Genomic DNA, 17,332 nt, shown 5'->3' with positions numbered 1-17,332 from the left:
AAAAGAGAGTGACCGAAAAAGCAAGAGGAAAGTTTGAAAGCACTGCTTATCCTTTCAGTTCGTGTGTATGTGTGTGTGTGTGTGTGCCTGCATGCAAGGCATACTAATGTGTGCACAGTGGAGGAAACAAAAAGACAGGGTGCTGTTACTCAAGAAAAAGACATGTGCTCAAACTGAATATGAGGCAAGAGGTATGCAAAATACCCTGTATAGCTTCCAGGTGCGAGAATACATTCAAATATGATACAATATATAGAATAGAACAGAAGACAGGGCATCTGTTAGAAATGTTGAATTGAGTGTTAGTTCAGATAGATAGATAGATAGATAGATAGATAGATAGATAGATAGATAGATAGATAGATAGATAGATAGATAGATAGATAGATAGATAGATAGATAGATAGATAGATAGATAGATAGATAGATAGATAGATAGATAGATAGATAGATAGATAGATAGATAGATAGATGTTTGATGTTTGTAATGAGCAAAAATAGTATACGCAAGTGTTTTTCACAGGACAGTGACGATATGTATATACAATGGCTGGCCACTTGATTAGGTGCACCTTTCCCAAGGCTGCCAACGATGATGCCAGCACTCCATCAAGGCACTTCTATGGAACATATTTATGTACCATTACATTTTCCCGCAGTCTCTTATTAAAATGGCATTTAGAAGCAGAGTGAGCTTATGAGTTAACATTCCTATTTCCATTGCTGTTCTGCTCCATGAACACACAAATTGGAGCCCAATTACCCATTGCTTTACTTGGATGCACTGCAGATATGAGGCCATATTGAGTATAATTGTAACCACTGAAATGCATCCAGTAACAGTGGTGACTATACTTCCATACTAATTTCCCACCGGTGGACTAAGTCACCTCTGACTCTCATTTAGAAACAGAATGTGTGGTCACCTCATTTAATCTCTCTCATCACTCTTTTCATATCACTTTGATGGTGAGAAAGGACATCAACTCAGAGGTGATTACATTGTTTTATTTATTTATTTTTATTGCATGCTCATATTCGCAGTCATGATGAAACTGTCCCAAAATGAGAGTGGGTCAAAGCTGAACATTCAACAAATCATCCCTGTCCAAATTTTTAAATCCACAAATGTGCCCAGTGTCATGGTTATGTAACCCCACCCCCACATACACCCTAAATGTTCTTGATGCAGGGTAGGGTATGTTCTCTGCTGCCTAAATTTTCTGCAACATACAGTAGTAGAGCTGCGCCCAGTCTGGCTCTGCGACGCCATCTAGCGGCAGTCAGCGGCTGTCCATGTGCTTGTTCATGTTTTGCAGCTTCTTTCCAGTGAGAAATACAGTGGTAACGCAGCTGCAAAAAAAAATAAAAAATAAATATGTTAATAAAAAAAACTTATAAATTCCATTTTATCGTCTTAATTCGTTGGAACTACAATGCAGCAGTTACATAAATTTAAATGTAATGTGTGTTTGTATCAATTAAAACTGTAAACATGGATAAGAGTGCAAATTGTTTACCCACAGCATTAATTCTCTCTGGTACATACACTGTACATTTTCTGAGCAATCTGTATGGATTTTGATGTGTGTGCGTGTGTGGGATTGTGCACTCTACACCCATTCATTGTACACCCGTCTAGATTCACTCTCTTCTCTCTGACTAGTGTGTGCCTGCAGAGGGTTGGTCTGTTGTGTTCCTACAAAGGACCGCCCATCAGAGAGAGAGAGAGAGAGAGAGAGAGAGAGAGAGAGAGAGAGAGAGAGAGAGAGAGAGAGAATAAGAGAGGGAGGGAGGCTTCAAATCAGTCCAAATCATCTGAGGTGTGAGACATTATACTGTGAGAGGCTCAACTGCTCTGTTGCTCAACATGATGATGTTGAACAACATGTTCACACACTAGACACACAGAGACAGAGACAGCAATATATAGAGTACATCATGTCCTCATATTGAACAGATTAGGTTAGCTATATGTGACTATGACATATATTTCCCTCTATGACCATTATTGGGAATATATGTTTTTGTTTTTCTAGCAGATGTTAAATGCTTCCTCTAAAATGGCCCAGTGGAAGTGTATGGCCTGTAGAGACTCTCTGTTTATGTGTTATATGTTCAGAATGAGAGAGGGGAAAAAAGGTTAATTCAATGGGGTGCACATTTCTTTAATTCACTTTTACCCACTGGTACAAACTGTTCTCAAACTTTCCATATGGCAAAATATACTTCGCTTCCCTTATAGCTATATGTTAATGACATACACATGGGCTTGCTGTAATAGTAGGAAAAGAAGGGAGGGGGCGATATCATAAACCAGTGTCTCTTTAAAAAATTTGAAGTTTCTTCTTGTATTCTGGAATGAGGTCAGACGCGAGGCTGCTCATTGCACGCGCTGATTATTATTAGATTCCATTTTGGACCAATCAGGGCTGAGATGGGCGTCGGTTTGGCGCCGAGGCAGGCTAGCGACAGCCTCCCATTGGCTTATTTTTTATCACCGTTGTATCTCGGGAAGGGATAAATGCATGCAAAGGGAGACGCGACTGGAGGGCTGCTTGAAACTCTGCTGCAAGTCTACAGATGGAGGGCGGACCGTGTTATTCACTCTAAGTTCCTTTTTTCCTTTCCCTCACCAGCATGTCTGGCTTTTGTCTCTAGGAGAGGGGACACAGTCTGATGCCGAGAAGAAAAAAAACACATAACTGTACTTGGGAGCCTTTTGGGGGCCGCATAGACTGTGTTGTGCCGTGCACCACTCGGCTCTATTGATTTTTTTTTTTAAACCAAACAGAAGGAAGAGAGGGATCAGACACTGAAAAGGCTCTGTAAGTTAAAGTTGTTTCATATCGGGCCAAACTGGACTGAGTTAATACCACACATCACAGGAGTTTTTTTTTTTTTTTTTAACTGAACTCACACTCTGGGACAAAAGAGCTGAGTTTGCTTTTAAGTGCCCACGGAAGCATGGTGCAGAAGATGAGCCACGCAGAGAGCACCGCGGAGGCGCTTTCCTCCTTCTTCAGCGGGGATTCGAGCACTGGAGCGAGCATGGATCTGGACCCCGCTGACTCACCTCTCTCCCCCGGCTCCACAGCCTCCTCCACCGCCGGGGACAAGCTGGGCGACAACCCGGCGTGGTGTAAAACTCCGAGCGGCCACATCAAGAGACCCATGAACGCGTTCATGGTGTGGTCCCAGATCGAGAGGAGGAAGATTATGGAGCAGTCCCCTGATATGCACAACGCTGAAATCTCAAAGCGGCTGGGGAAGCGGTGGAAGCTCCTCAGAGACAGCGATAAGATTCCCTTCATCCAGCAGGCGGAGCGGCTGAGGCTCAAGCACATGGCGGACTACCCCGACTACAAGTACCGGCCCAGGAAGAAGGTAAAATCGAGCGCTTCCAAGCCGGGAAGTAGCGGTGAGAAGGGGGAGAAAGTCAACAGTAGCTCCAACAGCACCAGCATTAAGTCGTCCTCATCTTCGAGGAAGAATGGACACAAATCACCCAGCAGTAAAGCCCACAAATCACTTTTCGGGAACAGCAGTAGCACCAAAGCCTCACAGTTTGCCTCTGAGCAGCCACCGGAGCACCACAACCACAACTCCCTCTACAAGTCCAAGTCGGTGTCGTCCACAGCCAAGCAGGTACCGGAGAGCAAGAGAGCCAGGCGGGTGTACCACGTCTACGGGGGCGGCTTAAGCGTCAGCCCCGCGTCGTCAGTCACAGTCCCGGCCAGTCCGACGCTGAGCACCTCGGCGGACTCCAGCGACCCGCTCAGCCTGTACGAGGATGTGTCCAGCGGCAAGGAGGAGGGAAGCGAGTCCCCGGGCAGCAGTAGCGGAAGCCCGGGCGGCTCGTCGGAGCGTCACGGCGGGCAAACGTACAGCAGTCGGCGGGCTTCCTCGCCCACACCCTCCGGCTCGCACTGCTCCGCCTCCTCCTCCTCGTCGTCGTCTTCCTCCTCGGAGGACGAAGAGTTCGAGGACGACTTGCTCGACATGAACCCGAGCCCCAACTTTGACAGCATGTCGTTGGGGAGCTTCGGCTCCTCCGTGCTGGATAGGGACTTGGATTTGAACTTTGAGTCCGGCTCTGGGGGCTCCCACTTCGAGTTCCCCGACTACTGCACGCCAGAAGTCAGCGAGATGATCTCCGGGGACTGGCTGGAGTCCACTATTTCTAACTTGGTCTTCACATACTGAGAACAAAGTGGGCACAAACTACCAGACCAGTTACTACCCATTCAAAACTAGCGCCATGGCGTCTCTTCTCGTCTGCACTCTGCAAGTGCTTGGAAAGTTCAACCTTTAAAGCCGAAAATGCCCTTTCGTGGGCGGCTACGCATTGAATGTGCGGACCGCGGATGACTGTGGAACAGGCGAGCGTGGAGGTGCGCAAAACAAGCGAGAAGGGGAGAAACGTAAACACTGGTTCGCTTTCCTGCTCGGCGGTGAACTGGCTGACCCCAACAACTTTACTGTGATTGATTTGCACGTTAATGCGGTCCGCCGTTCTTTTAATCAATGTTGTTGCTGATGATTTTTTTAAAGGGACATTTCACAACTTTTTACCGATTTGCCAAGTGAATTTCACCACTAAAAGGTACATAACTTTGGACTGCCGTGCGACGTTTTTACTGACGTGGTCACAGAGGGATTTTGTATGAAACCGAGGTGGGTTGTTGTTTTTTCCAAGTTTGATATTTCTCAAAAGCAAAAAAAACCACGTTGAAGCATGATAGCTTACTTTGTTTCTATTTTGTGCTGGCATCTTATGTGAGACTGTCAAGCGGTTACAAATAGTACAGTATTAGGGTTATTTAAATGTACAGATATCCTCACCTCAGTTTGTCTTTTTTATTTTTGGGGATAAAATGACACTGAAATAATCACCAGCTGTTTTAATATTTCAAACTTCAGGATTCAAACGCAACTACAAATCAGTGCTGAACTTTATACACATGTTCTTTACTATTCAGGACCAAAATTATCATTTCAGATATCATCTTATTTAAAATCCTCATCAAAATTTTTTTTCATCCAGAGCTTTGTTTTGTACATGTATTCAGATTCCATTTTATATGGGATGTTGTATTTATATACTGGGCCAAGCAGTTTTGTCTTTTTTTCATGTTAAGTCCTGTTTTTGTTTGTCCCCCCCCACCCCCACACACACACACACACAAAATTTGTTGTTCTGTCTCATTTTCTTCTCAGGCGAAGGGCTAGAGTTTAAAAAAAAACACATAACTTTGATTCCTTTTTTATATTTAAATGTACACACTTTTGGACACTTAAAATATAGGAAACAGTTTGATTATTTTCTCAGTGTATTTTTGTACAAATCTATATAGAGGAGGAGTCAACAATCTAGTAATTCAGCTACGTTTGGGTTTACTGATTTTGAAACCTCAGATGGCTGGCTTTCATGCTGCGTTCAAGGTCTGTTAGAAAACTCATTGTTAATTTGTTGTTGCCTGCCCAAGTTTCTTTGCGGTGGGAACCAGCAAAACAGCCATAGTGAACTGTGGTGGTCAATGTAAAGTTTTGTTCAGCTACTTTTGGCTGTTTTCAGATATCCTGATTAGTCAGTGATCTGTAATTGATAATTAATTTGGCTAATTTTGTCACAGTATCACTAGCAAGACTCCAATAGCATATTGTAATCTTAGAGCTATAATGTTTAACAATGCAGGCCATGTAATGTTTTTTTTTTATAGTCCTTGAACGCAGCACCAGCCTTTTGTGGCAGACTACCTTCTACAGTTTACAGTGCCAGTCTACAGGCTTCTTTAGGACACATGAGCTGATTATTGCCAGAAGCTATTATGTGGAGCATGTGGTTTTAACAGTCAGTCTCTGAAGCAGCCACTCCTTCTTATTTCACTTTCTCTCTGACATATTGCCTACAACAACACACGAGGAGATTGTAGCTTTAAAATTGACTTTAATTCTTGATGTTTTCATGAACTGATGTCAAACTCATCCACCAGCCACTGGATCCAATCTTTTTAGACAGCAAACAACAACAAAAGATCAAGATCAAGCATATTCAAATTTCTGACTTGAGTTCCGCAACGTCTACTTGTACTGCGTTTCTCATTGTATTTGAATATATAATCTTTTCTACTTGTTGGCTAACTATTAGATAATTGTTTAGTATGTTTATGGCATGGTGAATAGCATTTGTATTTCGGATTCAGGTTACCTAGCTGTTGTGTTTTTCAGAAAAAAATGGAAAAAATGAAACTCAATCTTTGTATATTTGACTGTATCATAAAGCAAAAAGATTGTGTGTTTATGTATGTTGTTGCTATCAAGGACAGGCACTGTCTAGAACGACTATCTTTTACACATCCTTACTTTTAAGGTGGTCAGTTCAGGACTTTTTATATATATATATAAATAAAAGCGTTTTTAAGTATATTAACTTTATTTTTCATCCATCCTGTGCAATATGCTGTGTAGAATTATCATGTTATTGTCTCTAATCATGCCATAAACAAAGGAACCACCTTTTTTTGAGACTCAGAGGAAGGGAGGAGAACTCATGCCAGCTAAATTGTGTTCATTCACTGCCTGTCAGATTGTTGATATAAACTTGTGTACAGAACTTTTTTCAAGGAAGGAAATAAATATCAGCTGGAACTGAAACTGTGATTCTTTCTTGATTGTTGAACTTTTCCTTTGACACATTTGGTCTAGACAGTCAAATGTACAAACATGAATCTAAAAAAACAAACTTAGACAGGAATCAGCAATACACTACTCAAAAAATAACTACCCCAAATCAATGACAACCAATAGAAATGTTATACCTAAATTAACCTGAACATATATATGCTTCTGTCCAAATTCAAATGCACATTATTTGGCTGATAAAGGTCAAGTTAGCAGTCAGACTGGATTACAGTACATAAAACTACTGACGCTCATATCGCTTTGACAAAATATGAAAGTATGAGGGGACAGCGGTTACAGATACAGCGTGATTTTACACACAAGTACTGTACTTATTTACAATTTTCAATACTTTACTGTATATTGTGTACATTCAGAAATGTAAATGGTTGACAGATTTTAATTTACTGTAAATTCCTCTAAAATAATTCAATAACTTCTTTTTTGATGTGTGACTCTAATGGTTAAGAGCATGGATAACTTAAATGGTAATGATCACTTCAATGACTCATAATGATTGTTCTGCTAAAGGGTTAGGGTTGGGGTTAGGTGAATAACCTAACCAGAAGCACATATTTACTCGTTTGGATATTTACTTCATAAATAGGACCAGGTTTGGTGACCCGTGTCAATTCACATTGACAACGGCACACAAACCTGAATTTATAAATGTGTAGTGGAGTACGAGATTCATGTTGCCTATTAACGTGAATGTGATTCACATCATAATGTATTCAAAATGAATGCAATGGCTGTTTATTAAGAGAATGTGATGCATAGTCACATCTGCCTATAAGAGTGACACGTACTGCGAGCCACCGTGGATCAGCCCTGAAAAAGTTCAGACCCTTAAGACACACAAAACAAATGAAAAGCACAGTTTACAGTACATTAAGTGCAGCCATTGAGATTGCATCTTTGAATTCGTTTTAAATGCTGCATGCTGTTTATTTGCATGATTATGAAATCAGAATTACAAAGTGTTATTGGTTTAATTCTAAATGTCAACATCTGTTATCTCGGGGCCAATTTTGATTCACATTTGCTTCTTATTTCAAGATATTCTATTCTAGCACATTATGTTGTATGGTGGCTGTCTGATGTTCAGACACTCATGATTTCCCTTCCCCCTCTCCCAGACGGATCTTTATTGTGGGGGAAGGGCTGGTTTAGTAGCAGTCAGCCAAGGGCCCTCCAGCGCGCTGACAAGCATGTCTGCTTGTCTAGGTCTGTGAATATCTACAGTGCGTGTGCGTGTGCGCACGCGTGCATGTCTGTGTGATGGCTAAAATGCTATTGCATGAAATGAATGACAGTACAAGGATATCCCCACAGCGATAGCAGACACTCTATGTCTGTGATGATTTATGGGGTGCAGATTATTTTTTGATGGTTGGTCATGGTCTTCAATCAGGCATAGTGGCTTAATTGAGCATGCGTCAATGTAATATTTTTGTGTATTATACAACAAGCTTAATTTGGCTATATGAAATGGTGAACAGTTTGTCAATATAGAGCTATTATGTACATTGATGGTCCTTTCCTGTTTGATTGTGACACTTGTCACATTTCATCATCAACATCATTAAGTTTTGAATTAGTCAAAATGTGTAATGAGCAAAGGAGCAAGACCTAACTGACATTGCACAGTAGCTGAGGAATGTATTCAACCACCAATTTAAAAAAGGCTGATGCATTGCAGTGTTTTCAAACTGCGTACGAGATATACTGCTGCTATGTTCACAGCATAAGTGATGAATCTGCAACGGTTTTTGTCCCCCCCAAGAAACTGTATAAGCCCTTGCAGAGTCACACCAATTTGCTGATATATCCGTTTTATCCCAACAGTGCATAGCTGGGTGTAATTACTGACTCCACAGTGACTATAAATATTTTCATATTCCTTTCAGCAGTCATTTTGTGTTAGCTGTGGTTTAATACTTTATTCCTCAGCACCCCGATGAGAAATATCATCATGTACATGCGTGCACATAATATCACCAGTTTGCCATATAATCTTGTACGTTTCCAAAGAGCACTGGCACCTCTGTGTGGGTGTTAAGCTCCTCCAAGCTGTATGAAGCCTGTTCAGTGTGCAGGCTCATGCATGGCTCATGCATTGCTCAGCTGACTCCTCAGTGGGAGAGATGCAGGCATGAGCCGGGGCACAGCAGAGTGGAGCGGAACAGGCTCGCTGCTGGAGTCAGTGGTCCAGTAAAACCACAGCAGGGGGGATAAGAGCTGTGCTAGTGGGTGGGTAAAGAGAGCCTATCTGCTCAGCTCTCTTCCCGGGGGGCTGTGGAGCAGTGGTGGAATCAGTATTTCTCTCATTTTATTTCAGGTTTTGCTTCAGACTGAATCTACACGTTTGATGTTTTTGCTCCATTTTCAGTACTTCTCTTCATATATCTGCAGACTGTCCCTAAATGCTTGCGTTTTGCACCCAAAATGATACACCAGATGTAGCGTGACCAGTAGATTTGCTCATTTAAAAAAATATATTATTATTAAATATTTGTTTTGACTGACAAACCTCCGCTCCACACTTTAGCCCAGTTATTGACGATAAGTGAGCTGGTTTGCCAACCAACATTAACTCCAAAAGAGTGTGAGATCGGGGGTTGGCGTGTGGTGGGGCGGGGGTAGGTTGGATGACCACATACATAGTGTGGTCATGGCGTGAAAGGAGTTGGGACTTAGTATTATCATGCAAATCTACGTAAATCTTGTAAACAATAAACAATGGTGAAGAGGACTATCAGTGCATACCTTCCCCCAAATAAACAGTGTACTAGAGAAGCGGTTCTCAACCCCAGTCCTTGAGTACCCCTATCCAGCCTGTTTTCCATGTCTCCCTCAGCAAACACAGCTTGCCGATTAGCTGATCGTTTGAAACACCTGTGTTGGCTGAGAGAGACATGGAAAACAGGCTGGACTCGAGGTTTGTGGTTGAGAACCACTGTACTAGAGGAGACAAATCTTTAAAAAATGAGTGTCTCGTTTTGTGAGGAAATAGTTGTAAATGGCTATGTGATTTCACCTGGCTAAGGTATTTCACAGACTACATTTACATGCAGGCAATATTCAGGTTATGGTCAGAATTTGGGTTTCTGGAACAATCGGAATAACACGTTTACATGCACAAGTTGACAAAATGACTTCCGTATATATGGCGTTTGGAATAACCCAATGTAAGGGGGCGAAGCGCGGACGACATCATGGCAGAAATAGACATCATTGCCGCTTCTAACTTATAAATAAAATATATTATTCATGTCACTCACCACGCTAAATAAAGTACAGTGTTCCCTCGTTTTCCGCTGGGGTTAGGTTCCAAAAAATACCCGCAATAAATGAAATCTGCGCAGGAGGAATAACTTTGTTCTACATTTATTATAAATGTTTTAAGGCTCCGCTGTCTGGCCCCTCTTCGGCACCGATGCCTGGGTGCGGGGGGTCCCCGGGGTCTGGCGGTTGGTGTGTGTGTGTGTGTGTGTGGTGGTGGTGGTGGTGTGTGTGGGGGGGGGGCTTTGTTGGTGTTGTTGGGGGTGGTGGCTGGGGTGGATGGGGGGAGCGGGGGCTGTGGACCGGTGGGGTGCCTGGCGGGCCTGCAGTGCCCCGTCCTGCTGCGTTGGGTTGGGGGCGCGGGCCGTGTTGGGGTGGGGGGCGCTCCTGCTCCTGGGGGCCCGGGGGTTGTCCCTTGGCGCTGCCGTGGCCTGGGGGGCCCTGAGGTGTTGCGCTTACTCTGTCCTGGCAGGGGTAGACGGCTCCCCTCTTTGGTGGAGATTTTCATGCAAGCCAGATCCACCACACCAGCATCTATCGAAACTCAGACACAATCTGCTTCTTCCTCTGGTCGTTGAATCGGTGGAGGCTGGTGTCTGTGGATCTCACTCTGCTTCGTCTGTCCTTCCTTCTTCCTTTCCTCAGTCTCTCCTTTGGTCTCTTGAGGTCTCCCTGATTTGTTGGAATTTGGATGTTTCTGGGGTTGGTAAAGGACTCTGGTTGGTGGCCCGGTGGGTGGTGTCTGGTCGGTGCTGGATTTCACTTTCCTTTCTTTTCTTTGGTCCTTTATATTACTGTAAAAAAAAAATGCATGCAAAATTGCAACAACAAAAAAAAATCCACAATACAGCAAAGCCGCAAAAAGTGAACCACGTTGTAGCGAGGGAACACTGTAGTCGGTTTCCTACTCGCTCCAGAAGTGTGGTTCTCGTCGGTACATGCCAGATGCACGAATTTACTCGTTTATATAAAGCGGAACCATGTGTGTGTCATCTAATATTTCTACACGGACGTGTATTGTTGAACACTGCAAGCTGGAGATAAACATAACTTTTAAGAGATAAAAAAAAACTTTAAAGAGATATTTCTCTGCATTGCAAGCCTTACAATGTTTCAAAAATTCCCATATTTTAGAAAAATATCTCCATGTAGGGATACGTGGAATATATCAGTGTCAAGTCACATATGTGTGACTAGACATTCAGCTTTTTCAGGTTTACATGAAATGACAACTTTTTGACAACTCTTTCAGCAAGGCTCTTTTCATCTCTGCGGTGGCCCCTCAATTTTGTTGTTGCTTGAATTAATTCATTACCAAATTATGAGTAAAATAAATTATTAATTAAAAAACAAACATCTAATATAGAAAATGTATTCGTTATATTGCTTTATCAATTCACATACTCAGTGTACAAAAAAATACACTGACCTTTAAAAAATGTATGGTATTGTGTACGCTGTTGAATTTTTGTAGGAGTAACAGTAGCAGTTGACACAGGCAGGTTCACTTGTTTGTCTTTTCTTCTTTAACGCCCAGTAAACACATAAGGATATTTCAAATCTTTTTAATTAATTTTTTTTTTTTTTACAGTACAGTCACACTGTATACTGTAATGTGCTCTGATAATCTAAACACAGAACACTAAACACAAAAATTCTGTTCCACCACAATCTCAAAACAAGCCTTCTGAGGCGGAAATCTTGCATGATCGTGCGTTATCTACACTACTGGATCCGTGTTTTGCAAAATTACAATATTTTATGTCCACTTTTAAGCACAATTGAACCAATAACAGCAATAATAGCACAGAGGAAAATAGTGACAAATGACAAGTTCATGTTAAATGTAGATCACGGTAGCTGCCGTAAACAGTGATAAAGAACTGCACTGCATAACACAACGCACCATTTTGTCTCTCTTGTGTGGCTAAATAATGTAGCCCAGCCTACCAGGCGGTTGTGCACACCAATGCACACGATTACCTCCTGGACTGTGTCAGTTTAAATTGAGCATTATTATCTAAGATTTGTTGATGTAACTCTCATATTGATGCTTATTAGATGTTTCGGATGTAACAAATGTTGTGTATCCTCACATCTGACCCTCAATATCCCCTTAAGAAAAACAGAAGAGAGGAGAAAAAAAAATCAATGTAGCTATTACGTTTGACATGTTGCTGTTGGATATGGATTTATACAACTACAAAAGGCAATCATAGTAGCAGGTAATAGTTGATGACAAAATGCGATGAATGGCAATTAAAAAGGATTTTGCCATTCCATTTTGTACACTTTCATCTGTGCTGTGTCAATGTTACATGTCAAGATACACAATAATGCTGTTTGAAATTTGCTGAAAACTGCACTTCCTTTCCAAACTGCTATAAGCACCATGTCTGTTATTTTTTGGGGGGCAGAATACGTCATATTGTATCTGTTTCAACCAACCACAGTGAGAGCAGAATAAAAAAGCCAAATGGTGGCATCCTAAATTCATTTTCTCCAAATGCCGAGCCCAAGCCTCGACATTTAGCATTTTATGATATCCCTTATATTTTAGTGAATTCTAGCAGCTTACGATTTAGCAAATTCAATAGCAAATGCTGTTTTTGTTGGCTTACTGACACACACACTGTTGACGATTGACGATAAACTTTGAAAAATTGACAAACTGAGCATTGACGGAAGGGTTTTTTCTTGACGGAACATTGACAGATGCCCACTTCAAATGACGGGAACATTGACGTTTTGCTGACCAATCGACAAATGGCGGATTGACGGTTCGGCTTGAAATATTGACGGATTGACGATGACGGAAGGGTGTCCTGACTGTTGACGAATGACGGACGCTCAAAATTAATTGAAAACAGGAGGGAACACAATCCTAGACAAGACATGTACAAGAGACACAGAAAAACATGACACATGACAAGTAACAAAACTAAATCTAATCTAAAAAGTCAGCAAAAACACAGATCATGACAGAGTGGTGAGATTGATCAATTATTATTGAACATGTTCAGACTGACTGTGAATTTATTTAACAGTAAATTATTTTTTAATGTGCATGCCTGGGTAGATAAAGATTTTTTTTGCAGAATAAAGAAAATAGCTTTTTTTCAATGTGGCGTAAACAATATGTTATACCAATATGTTTGAAAATTAAGTGAACATTGTTCTTTCGTAATTTTATGTTTCTTATGTCTGTGTGCGCAAGTAAATACACAGTAGCATTATGGGAAAAATGCTAAGTTTTTAGTATTTTGCCTACAAGTAGCCAATGTTGGAACGTTTTGTTTGCAAATACGTTTATGAGACTACTTTCTTGCGTCCATTTCTTTAAATGGTCCTCTCCAGTAGAACGCAACATATGCACTATGGAATTAAATTAAAACAAATCAAAAAGTGCATTGGTTTAAATGCAGGAGACTTTTTGTGCATTTTTTATCAAGAGGAAGGAAACAGTGTCAAAACGAGTCATTAGTCTAGATAATATGAAGTTTGTGGCTAAAAAAAAATCACAAAAAGTCTCCTGGTCACCAATGAGCACAATGCCCACTGTTGGTATAGCGGAGTGTATATTGAAGTGTGCATAGTTTGACTCGCAGAGGGCGGGACTCTTGTTTGGAGAGCGCAATGAACTAGGCGCGGCCAAAACGAGCCCCATCTATCTATCACACGTGTAGACAAAGGGGGGGACTCCACAACACAAAGCTGCATGTGTCCTAACAAACTTTATTTTTTTTACCCCCGTGCAGGACGCACGGCCACACGCACGGAGCAAAGCACCTTCAGGTAAGTTGCCCCGCAGATGAATACTTGCGTGTGCGTGTGAGATTTTGGGTGTTCTTTTCCAGTAAAAGTTGCCGCTCTTGTTGGTGCGTCAGCGCTCAAACTTGAGCACAAAGCAGCAAAGGTAGAGCGACATAGAGAGACAGTGGCAAGCAGGAGAGAGAGAGAAAGAGAGAGAGAGAAGCGGTCCCTCTTTTTCCTTTGTCTGATGCGCTGTCTCGAGCTTTTTGGACACTACTTGAAGGGACGTCATCGTGTTCATTGTAAAGTATGTGTAATTCTATTAATGACTGTAAACTTTAATGGGAGTGAGGCTGAGTTTGTTTAGTTGCCTTTTTTGTTCCTTTGGGATGTTGCGACTCAAGACAAAGCAGCTGCCTGTCAGAAGTTTACAGTGAATGTGTGTGCGTGAAAGGGGATGGGGGTGGGGGGGGGGTTAAAGTGGTTTTATTGTTTGTATTTAGTACTTGCTCATGCAAATATGATTACAAAGCTTGATGTGTCTGCTAATTCTTTTTATTCGCTCTCCTGCGAGGTACCGAATGCACTATGGGAATTTAGAACAATGCAATCAGGTGTAAAGTGAGGAAGAAAAGAAGAAGAAACTTGTTGCATGAACTAATAACCAATGTTGAATAAACGGAGATGTTAAGGTTTCAGTACAGGCTAAGCTTAGTATATTTGTTGAAAGCTTCACATTTGTTTACAGGAAACAGATCAACAGGTATAAGTCTCAGCAGCTTCTTTGTTACAGTAAAGGCTCCTTTGTTCTCAGTCTATACAAAGAAAACTTATAGAAAGGTGCACAAATCCACCAGGAAAGAACTTTTTTAAAAGCGGGAAATGATTTTCAATGAGTGCAAGTTATTTTATTATCATTTTTAGACCTCAAGTAAATTTTACATTTACTTTTGAGCACAGAAAATGAATGATGCCTCAGGATCTCAAAACAGACGATCGCTTACTCGAGTTTTGTTGTTTTCACCACCATTATGTTTTACATAAACGGTACTGTGTATGTATTTTTATTTATTTATTTTTTTTAACTTTCCTTTATCAAATAGTATAGGTGTGGTTGAATCCTCTACATTCCATACACCATCCCTTATGTAGAAGTTTTTAACATTTCTATTTATGCTAGATTTAGATTAGTCAATTCAGGACTGCATTTTTTTTTTAATATATATTTTGAAGCACCTAATTTTGAACTTTGACACATTGTCAAATCTAAAAGTGAAAAGTTTTTGCTGGTGTTAATTTATATTCCCCCCCATTTCTTTCTTGATTTCAGCTGGACCTAACACTCCAACCGCTAAATGTTCTTCAAATGTTGGGAGTCAGATGGAGGAAATCCAGAGTCATCTATGAGCAAGCTTTAAGGATTAAGAGACAGAACACTTTTATTTTGGGAGAATATGAAGACTGAGGATTTAAACCCCCCGGAGCAGCTTTCCCTTGAGGGATGCGTTCAAGACATACTTGGAAATGTAAAAACCTGGATATACTTTGGAGATTAAATGTTCAGCAGGATGGCAAACTATTGGATTTTGATCCTACGTGGTAAAGTAAGTGACCTAACTTCATACTTGTTCTACAACTTTTCCATTGCATTGTCTTTGTCAGCCTGAGAGCCTTTCTTCAATGCACACACAGCTTTCAGTACAAATGGATATCAATGTTTATTTGGAGATAAGTTTGATTGTCCGTAATGACCAGCTAAGCATCATCACAAGTGACTGTGTTTTAAAGTGCCAGACAGCCGGCCTACATGAACATGTTTGTTTTTCCAAACATATCAATGAGTTGTATTTGCATTATGGCAACATGAAACAAATGTGATTGTTTTATTTAAAAGCACTTTTGGAGCTTCGTGTGCATAATTGTTAAATGACATTTCAGCTTTTGTTTTTACTTCTTTGCTGGACTCAAAACTCATTTGTGATCGCCAGGTGAGAAGAAGCATAATTTATTTGCAATATGTTCATGGTTAATTCAGGCCAGCATAGAAGCAAATACCTCAAGTTGTTCAATTATTATTTTCAACCTGTGCTAATAATGCATGTAAGGGAGAGTTAGAGTGGAGAGCGAGAGCCTCATGCTACTTTCAGTCTTTTTGCAGCCTCTATCAATGATGTCATTGAGAACCAATGAGAGCTCGTAGTAGAATCCAAGCCCCACCTCCTAACTCTGATTTTTGCATACCATGTGGTTCCGCAGCATCACATTGCCGCTGTGCATTACTGGCTGTAGAGGAACACAAACATGGACACCTTTTTAACTTTGTGTTCTGTATTTTAAGCTATAAAACAAAAAATAGACTTGTTTGGCACAAGAACATATACATATCACCTGGCAATGGGCAAAATCCTTGAATTCTCAAAACATCACTTCTCAGGAAAATAAAACTGGTATGTTTTGCCATTTCCAACACTTTAGACTGGTTAGTAATAATAATAATAATAATAATAATGATAATAATAATAATAATAATAATAATAATAATAATAATAATAACAACAAACCCAGGTGGGGACTGATCAATAGTACATTCCTGTGAAAAAAATATAACGTTGACAAAATTTAGACATGGGAGGTTTCAGTCCAATTGTGTCATTTCCATTCAGTGAGGCCTTTGCAAATGGAAATAGCAATACATTCACTCACTGACTCATTTGTGAATGCCAATAGCACAGCAGTACGTTCAGTAAAGTCCCTCATGCGCCAACAACTTAGCCTAAAATTGCCATTACATTATTATCAGAACATTTAAAACTGTTAGCTAATGCTAATCACTGCCAACACTGCAGCGCTGCTTACCTTTTGGATTTGAGTTGTGCTTCGGCCGTTGCATCGAAGTGGTTCCTTGACTTTGGAATTTAGTCCAGCCTAGCGGCCATGTCCTTGACTGAGCCACTAATTTTGGAGGAGGTGATTAAGTTAATCAGTCCCTCTGTTTTGTAACAGTAGAGTGAAAATGCAGAAAGGCTCGATCACTGACACATTTTCAGAAATAGACAGTTAGCTAAAGCTTTACGTGGTTGTTTGATGTCCCACTTGGGTGGCCAGGCACTTTGTAGACCTGTATTATTATACAAACACTTAAAATTCAGTTGTCTTTGTCCACTTTAACACATTCAAACCCCAAAACGTATAACTATGTTTTGTAATGCTTTGTCCTTCACTCCCAAAAACGCATTTATACGTATTTAATGTTTTTTTTTTTAATGCTAGAGCATACAGAAGGCTTTGATACGGCTTCTGACATGAAGAGGTCGCTTAAAGCAATGGTAGTTATTATAAAAAAATGGTCAGCAGGTGGCAGCAAAGTATAAGAGATCAGCCAGGGCCATGTTGCAACAAGCTCTTTTTACCAGTGTTTTCAACAGGTTTGTGAATAATGAAACTTAGCTATCTTCTAATGCTAATTGCTGTTAAAATGGAAACAGATACAAATATACTTTTTTTCCCCCTAATCTTTTTTTTTTTTTGTAGGTTCCATGTTTTAATAGCAATAGAACAGAATATTCTGTGGACTTTGCAAAATCAGTAAAAATCCAGTAAAAGAGCCGGG

The 17,332-nt window shown here is 40.8% G+C and overlaps 1 protein-coding gene and 1 long non-coding RNA gene across 3 annotated transcripts in view; both read left to right on the top strand.

The window, feature by feature from the left end:
- The first annotated feature begins 2,528 nt into the window (after positions 1-2,528).
- On the top strand, positions 2,529-6,657 carry sox4b (SRY-box transcription factor 4b). The gene has a single exon (XM_086078443.1). It carries the CDS (start codon positions 2,968-2,970, stop codon positions 4,204-4,206), a length of 1,239 nt encoding a protein of 412 aa, XP_085934569.1. The 5' UTR covers positions 2,529-2,967; the 3' UTR covers positions 4,207-6,657.
- Positions 6,658-13,617: 6,960 nt separating this feature from the next.
- Positions 13,618-17,332, top strand: part of LOC147172049 (uncharacterized) — a 112,890-nt gene continuing 109,175 nt past the window's right edge. Inside the window, exons 1-2 of one of the 2 annotated variants that reach the window (XR_015095402.1) lie at positions 13,618-13,764; positions 15,053-15,326. This is a non-coding gene — a long non-coding RNA (uncharacterized LOC147172049). The remainder of the gene's footprint in view (positions 13,765-15,052; positions 15,327-17,332) is intronic. The other variant, XR_015095401.1, reaches the window with a different exon arrangement.

The sequence above is a fragment of the Leptonotus elevatus genome, chromosome 6 (assembly GCF_054856555.1).
Source record: "Leptonotus elevatus isolate MCC_2025b chromosome 6, RoL_Lele_1.0, whole genome shotgun sequence".
Lineage (NCBI taxonomy): Eukaryota > Metazoa > Chordata > Actinopteri > Syngnathiformes > Syngnathidae > Leptonotus > Leptonotus elevatus.
The sequence above is the reverse complement of the archived record's forward strand: the minus strand, read 5'-3'. Positions and strand labels throughout refer to the sequence as shown.

Bases quoted from the DNA above. Each gene is read 5' to 3' on its own strand.
- sox4b (XM_086078443.1), top strand. From the start codon at position 2,968: ATGGTGCAGAAGATGAGCCACGCAGAGAGCACCGCGGAGGCGCTTTCC.